The 19,128-nt window shown below is 45.8% G+C and overlaps 1 protein-coding gene across 4 annotated transcripts in view; it reads right to left on the reverse strand.

The window, feature by feature from the left end:
* Positions 1-19,128, reverse strand: part of LOC115098931 (mucin-19-like) — a 308,825-nt gene that overhangs the window by 77,572 nt on the left and 212,125 nt on the right. For all 4 annotated transcript variants that reach the window (XM_029616058.1, XM_029616060.1, XM_029616057.1 and 1 more), the window contains 2 exons: positions 18,869-18,992; positions 15,926-16,064 (listed from right to left, as the gene is read on the reverse strand). In XM_029616058.1, the coding sequence (XP_029471918.1) occupies positions 15,926-16,064; positions 18,869-18,992 (263 nt within the window). The remainder of the gene's footprint in view (positions 1-15,925; positions 16,065-18,868; positions 18,993-19,128) is intronic.

Consider the following 19,128-nt stretch of genomic DNA (forward strand, 5'->3'; position numbering starts at 1 on the left):
GAATCACCGCTTGCCAGTCCGAAGTCACTCACCGAAGGATCGTCACTTGCCAGTCCGAAGTCACAGACTGAAGAATTGTTGCTTGCCAGTCCGAAGTCACACACCGAAGAATTAGAATGAGAGGCAGGAACCAGAAAATCTTCGGCACCAGGAGACTTACCGAAGTGAGCAGACTCATTGCCAAGTCAGTGAATGAATGAGGGAAGTCTCCTTAAATACTTCCCTGCATCCGGCCGATCTGGAACAGGTGCAGGTAATTTAGAGGACAAGGCCCCTTTAATTCCTGTCAGGGGGCACGGCCTCGTGCCTAAGGAGCCGGGCAGCCTGGCCATTCCAGGAAGTGCCTGCAACGTGGCCTGACGTCGAGAGAGGAAGCCCGGGGGGCGGCTCCCCCATGAGCAAATCTCCCGAGGGTCCATCCCAGGAGTTGGGGACAAGTGTGGAGAGCAGGAGGCCGGCACCAGAGTGCTTCCCCACCGCTGTCGTGGCAGCGGTGATCCCGGCACCACGACTCAAGGTAGGGGGGGAGGGTCGGCCAAAACAACAGGTCCTACTTGTCGGATGTTGGAGAATGGATGGATGTACCATGGGGCCAGGCACTGGGAAGGAATCCTAAGCCGGATATGGCAGGTGTTGACCCTCACTTGTCGCCAGACTTGAATTGAGATGCCAGTCGGTGATGAGCGACTCCAGTTTTCTTGGCCTGATTGGCTACCTTTTGTATCAGCACTGTGATATGAGTCCAGAGGTCGCCATTGCCTGGGCTGCTGGAGGCTGCACAGATAAGGGTACAGGCAAGGGAAATAAGGGCTGACACCAGTATACAACAAGGAATGGAGAAGAGCCTGTGGAGGAACTGACGTGGGAGTTGTGAAAAATTCAGCCCAAGGAAGGAGATGAGACCAATTATCTTGCTGCTCACTAGCTTAGGTATAAAGGAAGGATTTCAAAGTTCATTCAACTTGCCCATTACCTTGTGGATAGTAGGCGGTAGTTAGGTCCAGAGTAATATTGAATTTTTTGCAGAGTCCCTTCCAGTATCGAATGGTGAATTGCAATCCCCTGTCAGAGATGATGTGTTTAGAGAGGCCATGAAGGCAGAACATATGGAGCGCGAACAACCTAGCCAATTCGGAAGCTGAGGGAAGCTTGGGCAATGGGATGAAGTGGGCCATTTTGGAGAATCTGTGAATGATTACCCAAATCACCGTAATACCTTTGGAGTTGGGAAGGGCCACCAAGAAATTGGTGGAAATATGCATCCAGGGCTCCCTGGGGGCTGGCAAAGGTTGTAACAGCTCCCAGGGGTGATCCACCAGTGGCTTTTGTTGAGCACATGTGGAGCAGGAGTCCACATATGCTTGAATATCTTGAGTCATGCTAGGCCACCAATAGCAGCACTGCAGGAGGCCTGAGTGCAAGCACGGCTGAGATGACCGGTAATTTGGGAATCGTGTGCCCACTTTAGTACCTTTTCTCATAGCCAATAGGGCACGACCGCCTTACCGAATGGTCGTGATCGCAGATAGGTGAATGCACACTGGATAGATGACATGCTGAGGCTCTTCAGTGGCATCTTTGGGTAGGAAAGAGTGTGACACGGTGTTAGTTCTTATGTTCCTGTCGGCTGGGTGGTATTTCAAATCAAAGTTAAAACGGGCAAAGAAAAGTGACCAGTGGGTTTTTTGGGCATTGAGGCATTGGGCGAGTTTGAGATGCTCTAGGTTCTTATGATCTGTGAATATGGTGAATCTATGTTGGGCTCCTTCTAGCCGAAGTCTGCAAAGGGTGGCAGAATTCCCAAAGTGGAGACGGCCAGAGGAAGTGGCAACAGTGGTTTTATTGGTTTCATGAAGACCTGGTGGCAACGCGGGTTCCATTCAGAAAGTTGAAGTGATGTCCAGTCAAAATGTAGGGAATGGTGCTGTAACCACAGAATGCCCAGGATCACTGGATGCATAGACTTGTCAAGAACAAAGATCTCAATCTCTTCTTCATGGAGCATGCCGATCCACATCGAGACAGGTGCAGTGACATGGGTGATTCAGCCCGGCAAGGGATCCCCATGGATGGAGACTAGGAGTAGAGGTGTTTCAATTGGCTTGGTCGAAATACAGAGATGGCTTGCCAGATCCTTAAGCAAGAAGTTCCCCCCAACCCCAGTATCCACCAGAGCCAATACTGAAAATGAGCAGGTATTCCAGGTCATGATTGTCGGCAGAGTCAACTGAGGGGCCGAAGAGATGGGGCCTAAGGTCAAGACCCTAACTGACCTTAGGTCTGGAAGTTTCCCAGATGGACCGGATACCAAGATATGTGATGCACCGCTGCGCCACAATAAAGGCAGGGCTTGCTTGGCATCTTCACAAATGCTACTCTGCGGACAGCCGGTCTTAACCCAGGTGCATGGATTCCTCGGTCTTCATGGGAGCTAGTCCTCCAGTAGCAGGAGGAGAATGAGTTCGTTCGCAGATGGGACAGCACATGGTCTGGAACTCCCGAGTGCATTTCTGGAGGCAGCAGTCAATGTGGCCCGTGAGGTCAAAAAGGTCCTCTAAGGAGTCAGGAAGCTCTCGGGCTGCGAGTTCATCCTTGATCCGGGATGAGAGATCGTCTAGGAAGATAGGGCGTAGGCAGTCCTCTTGCCACCCTAATTCAGTAGCAAGAGTTTGGCATTCTACGGTGTAGTCACTGAGCGCTCATTGCTGTTGCTGGAGACGCAGGAGGTCTGAGCTAGTGGCAGATTGTCTCCTTGGGTCAGCAAAGGTACTCGTGAAGGTGGCTACAAAGTGAGGAAGGTCCTGCAGAAGAGTGTCTGTTCATTCCCAGAGTGGAGAGGCGCATGCCAGGGCCTTCCCTTCCAGGTGGAAGAGTATAAAGGTCACCTTGGAAGCCTCATCTGGGAATGCAGTAGGCAACAAGGAGAAATGCATATAGCATTGATTGATGAACCCCAGGCACAGTTTTGGATTTCCGCAGTAACATGGAGGGGCCAGAAACGGTACAGAGGACAGTGCGGGTGCAGTCTGCGGAGTCAGGTTGGCCCCAGCCGATGCTGGCATTGCCAGAGTAGACGTGGACCCCAATCGGGCGTTCAAACGTTCAGTGGAGGCGGTCAAGGCTTCCAAGAATTGCTGTTGCTCCTGGATTTTAAGCACCAGGCCTGGGATGGCTTGAAGAGCGGAGGCCTCCGCCAAGTCCATGGCCAAGTCCATGGCCGAGTCCTTGGCCTCCCTGTGGCCAAGGGAGGATTTGACGCTGCCTGAAGGGAGATCCCCTCAAGCCCCCCCCCCCTCCCCCCATTGGTAGGTAAGGCCAGACGGGAAACAGAGGCTAGCTGGAGCTTCGCTAATACCAGCCCACGTTCCCCACAGGTTGAATTTTTGAGTACCATGGCCAGTTTGTCTTAGGTAGGCCCTTGCATGGATGATCCCATGGAAGGTGGAGTAGTGATAACTCACGCTGGGTCTGAGCAAGTGATAAAGACAGGCAGAGATACTCATTGTCAAAGTTTAAGCCAGAAGTCTGGGCAGGCAGCAATACTTGTAATCAAAATTCAAGCCAAAGGACAGGGCAGGTGGCGAGACTCATAGTCGAAGTTCAAGCCAGAGGTCAGAAGTCAGGAAGTCTGTCCAAGGAAAAGAAGCAGGAGAATCGGAGCAGGACAGGAAAAGATGTCAGAAAACCAGGGAACCGGGAGCAGGAATGCTAGAAACTGGAACGCTGGAAACAGGAATGCTGGAACTGGAATGCAGCTCAAGAAGAGTGAGGGGACTTGTTGCCAAGGCACCTCTGAATGTCAAAGCTTGCCTTTTATAGGAGGAGCTGGAAATGTCATCAGAAGGGGCCATGGAAGGTTTTCCCACTGCGGGCACTTTAAATTTGAAAAGATGCCGTGCGTGCGTGCCTAGGAGAGCGCGGTCTCAAGTGTCAGTGGCAGCGGCATTCCAGGGGGAGCCACGTGTGGCATGTTGGAGCAGAGGAAGCTATTCAGACCCGCTGGGTCTGAGGCAGCAGTGGGGGAGTTGGAAGATGGCAGAGGGGTGTGTGGATGAAAATGGCTGGACACTGCAACCGGGGTGCCAAGGGTCGCTAGGCCAGACCAGCATCAGAAGGTGAGGGTGGCCGACTGCGGGCTCCTGCGGTCGATGATTGTAACAAAAACTACCCCTATAGCAGGGCTTCCCAAACCTGTCCTTTTTCAAAATCAACCCTATGCATTTGCTCACTTAGGGCAGGGCTTCCCAAGCCTGTCCTGGAGACCCCACAGCCAGTCGGGTTTTCAGGATATCCACAATGAATATGCATGAGATACATTTGCATATGCCGAGTCTCCATGGTATGAAAATGTACCTCATGCATATTCATTGTAGATATCCTGAAAACCTGACTGGCTGTGGGGTCTCCAAGACAGGCTTGTCTTAATGACGGTATATAAAAACCTAATAAAATAAATAGCACTGCATGTATGCTTTGCTGCCTGTGGAAAACTTGGAAGAGGTAATACTGTTAGCTTTCCAGGAATCATGGTCTGGGCCATGCCCAGCCAGATGCTCATTGTTCAAAGGTTGACCTATCCTGGTTTCTCAGCTATTTTTAAGTGCTAGCCAGTAGGAACTTCCTTACTAGCACAACGTCTTTTCAAGTTTGAAGCTAGGGTCTGAACAGGGCTTCACTGGTCTATTTTTTAACCCTTGTTGGATCTCTCTCCTTTGGTACCCAGTAAGAGAAACCACATCTCTGTTTAACGTTAATTATTCTCCTGCCGTTGTGAGTCAAGAAAGTCTATGTTATGGAATTTTGTTTCTTTCATTAAAGCTTAGTGAACAGCGTAGCTTCTGAATACTATGTTTTTTTACTGAGACCCTGACAGATTGTGCCAGTCCCCTTAAAGATTCAACAGTTTAATGGTTTTGTTTTTTCTAGTTTGACTTGGGCTGAAAGTTATTTTATTTATTTATTTTGTTTAACTTGATGGACTCTCTACCTGAGATCCCAATGTCCTTGAAAGTGAAGAGACCATGGAAGAGCGGTCACCGCCTCCATGGTCCTTAGACATTGCCGCTGGGGGAGTGGAAAGGGGAAGCGTATCAAGTGGTTCCCCTCGACCTCTGGGCATTAATGACTGTGACGAAGGTGTGGAAGGAGCAGACTTCTTAGAGCCAAAATGTTTCTCCATTTTATTGAGATGCACCCAATGGCCCTTGGGAGTCATTTAATCACCCTTGGACATTGTATGAAGCCCGCAGGCAGAGGTTACAAACCTCATGTGGATCCATGATAGACATGGTCCACGGGCACTGGGGGCACCAGCAAAAACCTGATGATGCCATGAAGGAGAAAAAACAACCAGCTTTTGGAGAACTGTGAAAAACAAGAAAAAGTACTTTGAAGAGCTGAGCTTCAAAACCGCGAGGCAAATGCACCGCAGAAAAGAAGAGACTGAAGGGGTACCTTGTATGGATGTGTGGATAGTGGCATGCTGGGCATGCTCAGTGTGCCAGTCAAAGTTTCTAAAAAGTTTGACAAAAGTTTTCCATGCTGGGCTCCATCTGATGATATCATCCATCTGTGAGGACTACCAGCCTGCTTGTCCTAGGAGAATAACCTCTTGCTGCCCAGATAAAATACTTGGAATGGGAGGTGGCGATCTAACTTCAGGACTTAGGGAGACTTTCTCCAGTTCTGTACTCACGTTCTCATGCAGTGTTGAACCTGGCATAATATGACAATCCATGGGACCACCAGTAGGTGTTCAGCTGGAGACTTGAGGTGGATAAAGGAACTTCCCCCTTCTCTTTCTTCCCATTCTTAGCTGAAATTGGTGTCTCAAAAAATTGGTATAAGGTGTGTACCCCTTTGGTGCACAGCTTCGGCACGCAGGGCACCTCATTATGTAGGCCCCCAATGCACTGATGACACCAGTGTCAGGCAACCCCAATGTTCCAGTGCTCCTCTCCTGGGTCCAGCAATGGTGAGGCAGGCAGCTCATACCTCTCCGCGGGGCAATTCTTTATGTAGACCTCTGATGCACCAATGACATCAGGGTCGGGCAGTCCCGATGTTCCAGTGCTCCTCTCCTGGGTTCAGCAATGGTATAGTAGGCAGCTCATTCTCATCTCTTTTTGCTTGCCCATCCACCTCATGAACATTCTCTAATTTATAGGCTATTACCCCAATTAAAAAGACTAGAAGGACATTTTTACAAAAAGAGTCAATTTGGAATGAAGTTAGAAGAATGGAGTAACACTGCTCTTTTAAATAGTTTAACTGTTGTCCCCTTGCTGGTCATTGACAATTAATATAAAATATACCTAATAAACAAAGGATTCTACATTAGATTTAGCATCCCTACTCTCTTAGCATCCTTAAATGATTAATAACTCAATAATATTAGGATGTATACAGCAGTCCAGCAGAGAGATGGGACCATCCAGTGTTTTGCACCGAGCTGCCTGCCTTACCACTGCTGGACTGGATGGTATATACCCCAGAGTTCTGAACAAACTAAAAATGAAATTTCAGACCAATTAGTAAAAATTTGTAACTTATCATTAAAATCATCCATTGTACCTGAAGACTGGAGGATAGCAAATGTAACCCCAATATTTAAAAAGGGCTCCAGGGGCGATCCAGGAAACTACAGACCGGTTAGCCTGACCTCAGTGCCAGGAAAAATAGTGCAAAAATGTTCTAAACATCAAAATCACAGAACATATAGAAAGACATGGTTTAATGGAAAAAAGTCAGCATGGCTTTACCCAAGGCAAGTCTTGCCTCACAATCTGCTTCACTTTTCTGAAGGAGTTAGTAAACATGTGGATAAAGGTGAACCGTTAGATGTAGTAAACTTGGATTTTCAGAAGGCGTTTGACAAAGTTCCTCATGAGAGGCTTTTAGGAAAAATAAAAAGTCATGGAATAGGTGGCGATGTCCTTTTGTGGATTGCAAACTGGCTAAAAGACAGGAAACAGAGAGTAGGATTAAATGGACAATTTTCTCAGTGGAAGGGAGTGGACAGTGGAGTGCCTCAGGCATCTGTATTGGGACTCTTACTTTTCAATATATTTATAAATGATCTGGAAAGAAATAAGACGAGTGAGATAATCAAATTTGCAGATGACACAAAATTGTTCAGAGTAGTTAAATCACAAGCAGATTGTGATAAATTGCAGGAAGACCTTGTGAGACTGGAAAAGCGGGCATACAAATGGCAGATGAAATTTAATGTGGATAAGTGCAAGGTGATGCATATAGGGAAAAATAACCCATGCTATAATTACACAATGTTGGGTTCCATATTAGGTGCTACAACCCAAGAAAGAGATCTAGGTGTCATAGTGGATAACACATTGAAATCGTCTGTTCAGTGTGCTTGGGCAGTCAAAAAAGCAAACAGAATGTTGGGAATTATTAGAAAGGGAATGGTGAATAAAATGGAGAATGTCATAATGCCTCTGTATCGCTCCATGATGAGACCACACCTTGAATACTGTGTACAATTCTGGTCACCGCATTTCAAAAAAGATATAATTGCGATGGAGAAGGTACAGAGAAGGGCTACCAAAATGATAAGGGGAATGGAACAGCTCCCCTATGAGGAAAGACTAAAGAGGTTAGGACTCGTCAGCTTGGAGAAGAGACGGCTGAGGGGGGATATGATAGAGATTAGGGATGTGAATCGTTTGACGATTTAAAATATCGTCCGATATATTTTAAATCATCAAAAATCGTTAGAGCCACGATACAATACCAATTCCCCCGATTTATCGTCAAAAAGTCATAAATCGGGGGAAGGGGGAGGGGAAGGGGGAGGGCGGGAAAACCGGCACACTAAAACACCCTAAAACCCACCCCGACCCTTTAAAATAAATCTCCCACCCTCCCGAACCCCCCCAAAATGCCTTAAATTACCTGGGGTCCAGCGGGGGTCCGGAACGACCTCCTGCAATCGAATTGTGTTGTCTTGAGCCGGCGCCATTTTGCGCCAGCGGAGGTCCAGCGGAGGTCCGGAACGACCTCCTGCAGTCGATCTCCTGCCGGCGCCATTTTCCGTACGGAAAAATGATTCGCGGCAGGAGATCGCTCCTGGACCCCCGCTGGACCCCCAGGGACTTTTGGCAAGCTTGGGGGGGCCTCCTGACCCCCACAAGACTTGCCAAAAGTCCAGCGGGGGTCCGGAACGACCTCCTGCAGTCGAATCATATTGTCTACGGCCGGCGCCATTTTGCGCCGCCATTTTGCAAAATGGCGCTGGCCGAAGACAACACGATTCGACTGCAGCAGGTCGTTCCAGACCCCCTCTGGACCCCCAGGTAATTTAAGGCATTTTGGGGGGGTTCGGGAAAGTGGGGGATTTATTTTAAAGGGTCGGGTGGGTTTTAGGGTGTTTTAGTGTGCCGGTTCACGATTTTAACGATTTTCACGATATTTTAAAAACCCAAACGGCGACAATACAATTCCCTCCCCCTCCCAGCCGAAATCGATCATTAAGACGATCGATGACACGATTCACATCTCTAATAGAGTTGTTTAAAATCATGAGAGGTCTAGAACGGGTAGATGTGAATCGGTTATTTACTCTTTTGGGTAATAGAAAGACTATGGGGCACTCCATGAAGTTAGCATGGGGCACATTTAAAACTAATCGGAGAAAGTTCTTTTTTACTCAATGCACAATTAAACTCTGGAATTTGTTGCCAGAGGATATGGTTAGTGCAGTTAGTATAGCTGTGTTTAAAAAAGGATTGGATAAGTTCTTGGAGGAGAAGTCCATTACCTGCTATTAAGTTCACTTAGGGGCGGATTTTAAAAGGCCTGCGCACGTAAATCCTTCCAGATTTATGCGCGCAGGGCCCTCGTGCGCTGGCACGCCTATTTTGCATAGGCCGCCGGCGCGCATAAAGCCCGGGGACGCGCGTAAGTCCTTGGGCTTTCGAAAAGGGGCGAGAGGGGGCGTGTCCGGGGGCATTCCCGAAACGACGCGGCGTTTCGGGGGCGTGCCGCGCCGTTTAGGGGCGGGCCCGGGGGTGTGGTGCTGGCCCGGGGGCGTGGTCGAGGCCTCCGGACCAGCCCCCGGGACCAGAGGACGGAGTGGGGCTGCCGGCCGGCGTGCGCAAAGTTAGGGGGGGGTTTAGATAGGGCCGGGGGGATGGATTAGGTAGGGGAAGGGAGGGTGAAGGAAAGTTCCCTCCGAGGCCGCTCCGAAATCGGAGCGGCCTCGGAGGGAACAGGCAGCTCACGCTGGGCTCGGCGCGCACAGGTTGCACAAATGTGCACCCCCTTGCGCGCGCCGACCCCGGATTTTATAAGATACGCGCGGCTACGCACGTATCTTATAAAATCCAGCGTGCTTTTGTTCGCGCCTGGTGCGCGAACAAAAGTACGCGATCGCATATTTTTTAAAGATCTACCCCTTAGAGAATAGCCACTGCCATTAGCAATGTTAACATGGAATAGACTTAGTTTTTGAGTACTTGCCAGATTCTTATGGCCTGGATTGGCCACTGTTGGAAACAGGATGCTGGGCTTGATGGACCCTTGGTCTGACCCAGTAAGGCATTTTCTTATGTTCTTACTAGTTGGAGAAATTGTAGTCTGCACCTGGTACAAAGAGATTCTGGCTCTCTTAGAACAAGTTTGATCTTTGGAGGCAAGAGTGGCAGACCTGGAGGAACTGAGGCAGACCTTCAGGGACATTGTAAAGTGGTCCCATTTCCAATCTGGCAGCCCATGCTGCCTTGGAGAAGCAAGGTTGCATGGAAGGAAAGTGTCATCCTGTTATGGAAGGAAATTATTCTGTAGTTAGGACCTGCCCTCCAGATGATGCAGTATCATCTCACAGCAAGGATGTGTCTCCAGAGGCATGTGCTCGGGAAGGAACATTTAGGACAGTCATTATATTTAGTGATTCAGTCATTAGGAATGTAGATAGCTGGGTGGTAACTTGTGTGCCTAGTACAAATATGGTAGACCTCACGCAACACCTAAGTAGGATTTTAGATTTTGCTGGGGAGGCGCCAGTTGTTGTGGTACATATAGGCATCAACAATATAAGAATGTATGGCAGGGAAGTTTTAGAAGACAAATTTAGGGTTTTATTTAGAAACCCTAAATCCAGAACCTCCAGGATAGCATTCTCAGAAATGCTCCCCATTCCACGCACAAGGGTGTTAGAATATCCCAATCAAAATGTTCTGATAAAGGCAGAAGTAGCCCAGATATATCTAAATAAAGAACAAACTAAGATAAATGATTCCAAACTACCCATTTCAACTGCTAGGCAGGTTGTGAATACAATTAAAAAACATTCTTTGGTGGGGCTAGAGGATACAAGATAGCACACATTTGATTGTGAGCTGTGGGTGTTCTGTTAGACTGGTGTTTTGTTTCTTCTACATTTAGTGTTAAATGGAAGGGGAAGATCAGAGTGTTCCATTCAACTCCTAGAGATCCAGTAGCTGTCCTGCGCAATGGACTCCCATGTCATCCATGCAGGAGCCATTTTGTCTGTTTCTGGGACTCTCTCCTTGGAGAAGCCTACTGGGAAGATGATGCCAATCAGCTCACTGGAGTTGAATTTGACAGTGAACCTAGAAATGTGGATCCTTCCAGTATTTCTTGTGGAAGATGTGCCCAGTGGTTCTGGCATGAGACTTGCTCAGATGGATGACATTAGCAATCTAACTCTTGCAGGGGCGACATCCTCCAGAGATGCTGCAGCGGTTTATGCTCAGTGTGGCGGAACAACACTAAATTCTGAGAAAACTGTGGTGACTTTGGAGAAGGTGGAAGACAGTTTTGCAGTAGACCACAGCTCAATGAGGTCTCTTTCATGGAACAATCTTCCTCTTTTTAGCCAAAGTTGGTAAGACCTAAGTTTTCAGTCTTAAAGGCGTGGAGCCAGTGCAAGCTTAGAAAAGTCTCTTGCAGATCAAAATGTAAAACATTTTGCATAGTTATAAGATTCTGCTGGCAAAACTAGGATTCTTGAGACAGGAATTATTGAATGTAAGCAGCAATTGGATCTATTGGAAGCTAAGACTAAAAACATCTTTGAGAATGGAATTCATTTGGTGAGTAATAATATTAATTTGCATGATAAAATGGAAACATTGAAAAATATTATTAGATTTCATTAATTTCCTCCTTTAAATATGTTAAAAAGACAATTTTTTTCAAAATTTTAAAAATTCTGGAGAATTCTTCCCCTCCTATATCCAGAGCTTACTATCTTATACCTTTGAAAAAAAATAAATAAAAAAAGGTGATCCTTTAACTTTCTCCAATAATCTTTTGATTCCCAAGATTTAATTGGAGATTTAGATAAAACTGGGAAAGAAGTCATTTCTTTCTCAATTCTAATTGTGGACTTCATGCTTGAACTGGATCAGGAATGAATATAGGCTATATTTTCAAAAGAGAAATGTGATGTTTCTAAATTTTAAAATAACAAAAGTGTCATAGAAGCAGGCAGTTTCTCATTATGAGACCTAGAATGTTTCAACTTGGGTGCCAATTTTCTATGGTAATGCATTATTAAATATCAGGGTTCTAGATATATCTTTTATGAACAGTTCAATTGATGGTGTTTATGAATTTGAGACCTGTTGATTCTGCCCCTCTTGCCTTATGGCCTCTTTTCTTCCAATCCCCTTCTACGGATGGTTGAAATTGTATCCACTTATACTTTAGCTTTACTGGCCAAAATATTATATGTGGTATGATTTGGGTAAATATATTGTTTATGTTTGAAAAATGTATCCTCTACTTAAAATTTGTGGACTGATGTGCATTGTTTTGTTTTTCCTTATATATATATATTTCTACTTGTTATAATATATTCCACAGCTAATTTTTACAAGAATTGTTTTTTAGATTTGTATTAAAATGTTTTAAATAAATAATAAAAACATACTTTGAACTGTCTGTGAATGTCAAAAGTCTAAAAACTAAAAGAGGAGAATGAATGAAGATGTGGACATAATCGGCATCTGAGAGACCTGATATAGAAGGAGACTAACCAATGGGACACTGTGATACCAGGATTCATTTTATATCAAAATAAGCCAATTTAAACAAGTGGAGAGGTGGTGATTTAACCTATTAGATTCTAAATTAGTTCTGTTTACTCCAGATGATTTGCATTGCTAATCTGTAGCTGATTGTAGTTTAGAGGCTCCCAGATTGTTGGCTTTTGATGAAATTTCTTTATCTGAACAAATCTTATTAGCTAAAATGAAGCCAACCACTTGCCATGCTGATCCCTAGCCATCCTGGCTTTTGCAGTTTGTTTCAGATACTTGTCTGCAAAAGTTGTTAAAAATTGTGACTACCTTCTTGATTGGAGGTATTTCTTAAAACAAGCTAATATTATTCCTATACTGAAGAAAGCTAATCTAGATCAGACAGTAAGAATTATTTCTCCATCACTAAATTGCCCTTTCTTTCTAAAATTATAAAGAAATGGTAAAGTAATATATTATTCTTTTTGGAGGGGAAGAATCTAATGGTCTGGCCACAAATCAAGTAGGCTTTTGCAGAGGCCATAATACCAAGACTGTTATGGTCTTAGTCAAAGATGATGATCTGCATTTTGCTGGATGAAAGGCAACAGATGATGTTAATCTTATTTGATCTTTCCTCTGCCTTTGATCTAGCAAATTATGTATTATTGTTGGAAAGCTGCAGATTGTTTGGGTTAGAGGGTACAGTTTTGCAGTGTCTGGTCTCATTTTTGGTAAAGCATTACAATAGGCCACTTGGTGTCCTCTCCTAGTTACCTTGAAGAGTTCCTCAGGGATCATCACTGTTGCCAAAGCTTTTAAACATCTTTATACAGCACCTTGGGCATTTGCCTGACTCATTGAGTTTAACTGGCTATATTTATGCTAACAATATTCAGTTGATGATTCCATGGAACCCTATCAAGGACAAGCGTTGTTTACAGGTACTATTTAGTTTTCAATCCATTGTAGATTAGGTGGAAAAGAGCAAGTTTTTATTAAATATCAAGAAGACTGAATTGCTTTCTATTGGTATTATTTGGATTAACCTGGCTTGAAAATATGAAACCAGTTGGCCACCCTAAGAAACTTGATAAATGCATCTGCAGCAACTCCAGCCTGAACCTCCCTCAGTATGCAACCTCAGCACCACTTATTCACTGGCAAGAGCTTTCACTATAGGAGCAATCCCCTTCTGTACCTCACTGGGCCTGTGCATGCCTCCTCCACAGCATGTCCAAGCCTGATCATAACCATCAGCTGCAGGATCCAAATCCAGATTATGTGCAGAATTTTTGGACGTAGAAATAAAGATCAACAAAAAGTTGTAGATGAACCTTTCTATTGGACTAACTCAGCGGTATCCAACTGTGATCCTTGAGGCTACAAACCAGTCTAATTTTCAGTGTATGTTGCGATGAGATGCCCACAAGAAGCCTCTTACCTTGCAGTGCGGCCCGGAGGCCGCTGCTGCTGACGCTGACCACTGCCTTCTCCCCGTGGCCTGGAGGCCGCCACCATCACTGCTGCCTCATGTGGCCTGAGCGCCACCCCAGTCCGCTCTTCGTGGCCTGAAGGCTGCCGCCAAACCAGCCACTCTCTCTGTGGCCCAGAGGCTGCCGCTGACCAGGTCTCCATGCGGCCTCGAGGCCACCGCTGATGCTCCTCTCTGTGCAGCCTGGAGGCCGCTGCCAGTGCCCTTCCTTTCATGGCCAGGAGGCTGCCGCTGATGCTCTTCTTCCATGGCCCAGAGACCGCTGCCAACCAGGTCCTCTTCCATGGCCTGGAAGCTGCCCTGGATCTCCTCTTCCTGTGACAGGGGGCCGCCATCACCTTCCTTCTTTGCAGCAGGGAGCCACAGACGTCAGGACCTTCCCTCATGGGATGGACGCTGACGCCACTCTCCATGATCCTGTCTTCCTCCTAGGTGCACGACCGCGCCTCTCTTCATTATTTAAAGGGCCCACGGTGGGCAGTCCTCCACAGACCCTCCTGATGATGTTTCCAAAGTGTCTCCACTTCAGCCCTATAAAGAGGGCCTTCTGTCAGTCTGTATTTGCCTTCGCAAGGAGCTAGTCAGCTCCTGGATTCTCCATTCCAGTTCTTCAATCCAGGAGACCTCCGTGATCCGTCCTCGCTTCTTCAAGGCACTCCATTCTTCGTGGGAATTCTCTTGTCTTCATCTGTGGTTCCTGATCCTTCTTTTTCATCTTTGTTTCCATGTCCTGGTCTCTCGTCGGATCCTGCGTCCTCGTCTTTCCTGTTCTCTAGATATTCCTATCTTCAAATGCTCTAATCTTTGGATGTCCCTAGTCCTGATGTCCCCGATCCAGAAGTACCTGATATTCCATGCTTCGTGTTCCAGACATCCCTGATGTCCTCATCTCCAGAGGTTCCTGATGTCCAGATGTCCAGTTGCCCTGATGTCCTGGTGTCCAGTGGTACCGGTGTCCTGTTGTACCTGTTGCCTATGTTCCAGTCCTGATCCTGATGTATCCGAGTTGTGAGTCCTGATCCTGATGTCCTTCTCATTGGCAGCGCAAGCCTCCGGAAGACCCTTGCTTATAATGTTCCGAGTTCCAAGTTCTGAGTCTTGAATCCTGAGACTTGTACCCTGTTCCAGGTCTTTGGAGTACCTCGTGCATGCTTCTGTCCATGACCTAGATCCTGAGTTCTCGTCCTCATCTGACTATCTTGATTCCTTGTCTGAGCATCCTGTATCTCCATCCTCATCTGAGCATTCTGAATCCTTGTCCTAGTATCCTTGTCTCATCCAAGTATCCTCATCTCATCCAAGTTCCAAGTGTCTTCATCCAAGTACCAAACATCCTCATATTCGTCCAAGTATCAAGTATCCTCGTCTTGTTCCAAGATCAAAGCATTCTCGTCTTGTTCCAAGTTCCAGTACCATTGCCTTTCCTTGACCTCTGTCCGTCCTGTCGCATCTGCCGTTCCCAAGCGGCAGGTCTGAAAGAGCTATCAAGTGGCCGGAGGGCTACCCCAGAGACCAGCATTGCATTGCTGGGTCTCTCCTGATGCGCTCAGGTTCGGCAGAGATCAGGGCTCTTGGTGGTCAGCCTGTCTGCCCATGCTTGGACACGTCTTGCGTGCCTCAGTGCTTCCACGGAGCTCCTCTGCAGTCTCGCCGTGGTCCAAGGGCACACCAATCTCCCCAGAATCAGGACCACTACCTAGCACTCCCTCAACAGTGTATCCATATTGGATATGTATGAGATAGATTTGCATGCAAACTATTTCAGGGAGGTGTAATTAAGATGTTCTGATACCATCTACATCGATGTGCAGACTGTAATATCTGCAGTAATGCATGCTTCCTTTGCATCGAATTAACATTGGCCATTATTATACAAGATAAACACCGCATTTGTTCGTGTTACTGACCAACTTTACATTTCTACATTACACTTATATATAGCCATTTTCCCAAAAAGGGAAGCCAAGCAGTTTACAGCATAATGGTTTACATCATAAAAAGCAATAAAATTAAAAAAAAATATATATATATAAAACCCTACTGACAGCCCACTTCCTCCCTGCTCTCACTAGGGAGAGCACCAGGTTGCATCACATAACTAAAACAAAATAAAATTCTCTCTCCCAATCTCAGAGCCCTCAAGATCCCCTCATAGCTCCTGAACAGGAAGACACAGGGCTAAGGTCAACGGTGGTAGGAAGACCAAGAGAAGGGTTTCCGCTACAGAACTGACCCTAGGTGGAACTCTGCCAGCTCTTTACCGTCCCATCTTTAATACAATCGGCCCTGAATGTAAAACGCCACTTTGCTGTTTTATACAGGCAGATTCTTATCTTATTAAATCCAGTTGGAGATATACATTTGCAAATGCTGAAGGAGCAGAGATATTAAGGATTGAATGATAATATAAAATAAGGTAACATACATGCATTAATACGTAGGTGTTTGATCCACATAAAGGTATTTTCAGTCCACCAAATGTTGTAACTTCCAGTCCTTGTGATACTTTACATTTTCCAGGGCCATTCTCCTTTGAACAATTCCATCTTCCTCCATTGCAAGTGCTGTCAAAATACATAACAGCATGTAAGAGTACAATTCAAACCTTCTGATAGAAGCCTTTCTTACATGTATCAAAATTGTAAACATTTACATTTACTTGTGCTTCAAGCAAACTCATAACAGCAAAAGATAATTTATTTAATTTATTGGCATTTAAATGCCTCCTGTGCCTAGGCTCTAGGTGGCTAACAATAAAAGTAAAAATCACAGAACAGACCGTGCTAGAAGTTAAAGCATGTGCATCGCAGTTCCACTGTACTATTCTTCTTTGCATCTTGTTTACTTGCTGGCATACAGTGTCATGAAATGCAGATGTGCACTGAGGAACTGCCCACAAAATGCATCAAATAGGAGATGTTATGTTTCAAATTCTACAGTTCATGGACATTGCCTGAACATGAATTTAAAAATCACTGGAGCCAAATGTTTTACTCAGTCTGAAGTGCCAATCAATGCAAACTTTTCCAAAGAAATTTAATTGTCTCAATAATATTGATTAGTTTGTTTTTTTATATATAAAATACAGAGTTCAATTTTAGTTCTTTTTTTCTTAGACCTTCATAACAGGCACTTCCAGCCAAACAGGTTATCTTTTACCTTACATATATTTAATCATTGGTCTTGATCTTGACTAGTACATTAGTTCCAATTCTAACATATGTATATTCTAAGAAAATGTCAACTTATCAGAATAATGTTAACTTGCAATTTCTTCTTTTTTATTGAAATGTTCATGTCTGCCATGCCCTTTGTGTCTGTCGCATGCTGTCAAGGTCCTGTTTTTGAAATTATAATTCTGCTCCAAGTGGACACTATTCTTGTTTTTAATGACTTCTCGATGAAACATTGTCTTAACACCAAACCTTCAACATGAAAACTTTGACTTCCAGCCTGGTTGGTTGGAAGTGCCTATTATAAAGGTCCAAGAAAAAAAGAACCAAAGCAATAGAACACTGTATTTTATATTTTAAAAAAATACGATCAAAATTATGGGCACCATTTGATTTCTTTGGAGTCAATCGTTTCCATTGGTGGAGAGGTAGCACCAGGAAGGGCTACTAATTGCCGCAACAAATAACTGGTTATGTTGAACTTCTTCAATGTAGCAATATTACATATCAGAGATGCCATGTGACCCAGTTCCAGGAGGGAGATTTCAGGCTTGCTCTGAATGTCTGACAATCCCATCCTGATGCATTCATGGACCTACAGCATGGATTTCAAATACTAGAAGAAGCGACTATGGTACATTGGGACCTAAGTTCTCACTATCTCAGTACCATATTAAAAGTGTTAAAATCTATTATTCTTTTACAATGTTCAAAATATTGTCTCTGTACTCCACTGTGTTTCTATGTTAACCTGTTCCTACGCATGTATTAATGTTACAATGTAAAAATGGTATGACCTCCGTCATGCTATTATCCCGTTATAATGTGAACCGATGTGATGTACCCCAACGAATGTCGGTATATAAAAGCAAACAAACAAACAAATAAATAAATAAATAAACAGATATAAGGGAGATTTATTATGATGCAGTATTTTTCCCTGCTGGTAATCGGTACCACTGGCTACTAAATCCTACAGGATTTTTCCCAGTCATAAAAAATGCTGCCGTAACACTCTGTAGTGCAAGACAGTCCAACATCCTGGAGGTGTCATCTTTTAAAGGGGCCATACCTCCTGGCTGGATTGTTGAAATCCTTGGAGGGGTCTAGTAAGACCTCTGCTCCCTCTCCCACCTCTCCCGCCACATCTTGAAGCAGCCAAAGTTTAAAAATAAAAATATGAAGTGGTGCAGGTGCCGGCCCTGGATCCACTCCCAGTCCCAAGTGAAACCTCCACCCCAAAGTCCTTCCTTCCTTTCACTTCTCATACCCCTGATCACTTATGTACAAATCCTGGTGTCCAGCGGTGGCCAGATCATACCCTAGGCTTCAGCTCTGACCACAGATGATAGGAAGAGATAACTTACAAGTAGTCACATTCTGTGACTGCCAACTGGGATGTATCTTAAGCAATGTGGACAGAATAATTTAGCAGGCTGGATGGCCTTTTATTCTGCCATCATATACTGGGGTAGATTTTAAAAGAAGCGCGATCAGCCTACTTTTGCTTGCGCATCAGACTCAAGCAAAAGTACGCTGGATTTTAGTAGATACGCGCGGAGCCGCGCGTATCCACTAAAATCCTGGATCGGCGCGCGCAAGGCTATCGATTTTGTATAGCCTGCGCGCGCCGAGCCGCGCTGCCTCCCCCCGTTCCCTCCAAGGCCACTCCGAAATCGGAGCGGCCTCGGAGGGAACTTTCCTTTGCCCTCCCCTCACCTTCCCCTCCCTTCCCCTACCTAACCCACCCGCCCGGCCCTGTCTAAACCCCCCCCTTACCTTTGTTGGGGGATTTACGCCTCCCGGAGGGAGACGTAAATCCCCGCGCGTCAGCGGGCCTCCTGCGCGCCGGGACGCGACCTGGGGGCGGGTCCGGAGGGCGCGGCCACGCCCCCGGGCCGCAGCCACGCCCCGGGCCCGCCCCCGGAACGCTCCCGACACGCCCCGAAAACGCCGCGCGGTTCGGACACGCCCCCCGACACGCCCCCCTCGGAGAACCCCGGGACTTACGCGAGTCCCGGGGCTCTGCGCGCGCCGGGAGGCCTATGTAAAATAGGCTTCCCGGCGCGCAGGGCCCTGCTCGCGTAAATCCGCCCGGTTTTGGGCGGATTTACGCGAGCAGGGCTCTGAAAATCTACCCCACTATGTTACAATGTTGACTTTCTCTGTTTCAAATTAGATCATTAAGCACTTACCAATTTCCTTCATCAGAAGTATTTCTTTGCTCTCCAGAGCTGTATTTATTTTCTTTGTATGTACATGGGCAATTTTCCTTAGAAATGCAAGTACTATTTCCACTAATATCATCAAGAATAAAACCTGGAAAGAAATGCCAAGAGTCATATGAGATAAAATTCTTTGCCACATCTGGATTATCAAAGGCTACTTTAAAATCAGGTTACCTTCAAGATACAAGCTACAACTTCATAATTTAAATCCAGTCATCAGTGGTGCC

The sequence above is a fragment of the Rhinatrema bivittatum genome, chromosome 9 (assembly GCF_901001135.1).
Source record: "Rhinatrema bivittatum chromosome 9, aRhiBiv1.1, whole genome shotgun sequence".
NCBI classification, from domain to species: Eukaryota; Metazoa; Chordata; class Amphibia; order Gymnophiona; family Rhinatrematidae; genus Rhinatrema; species Rhinatrema bivittatum.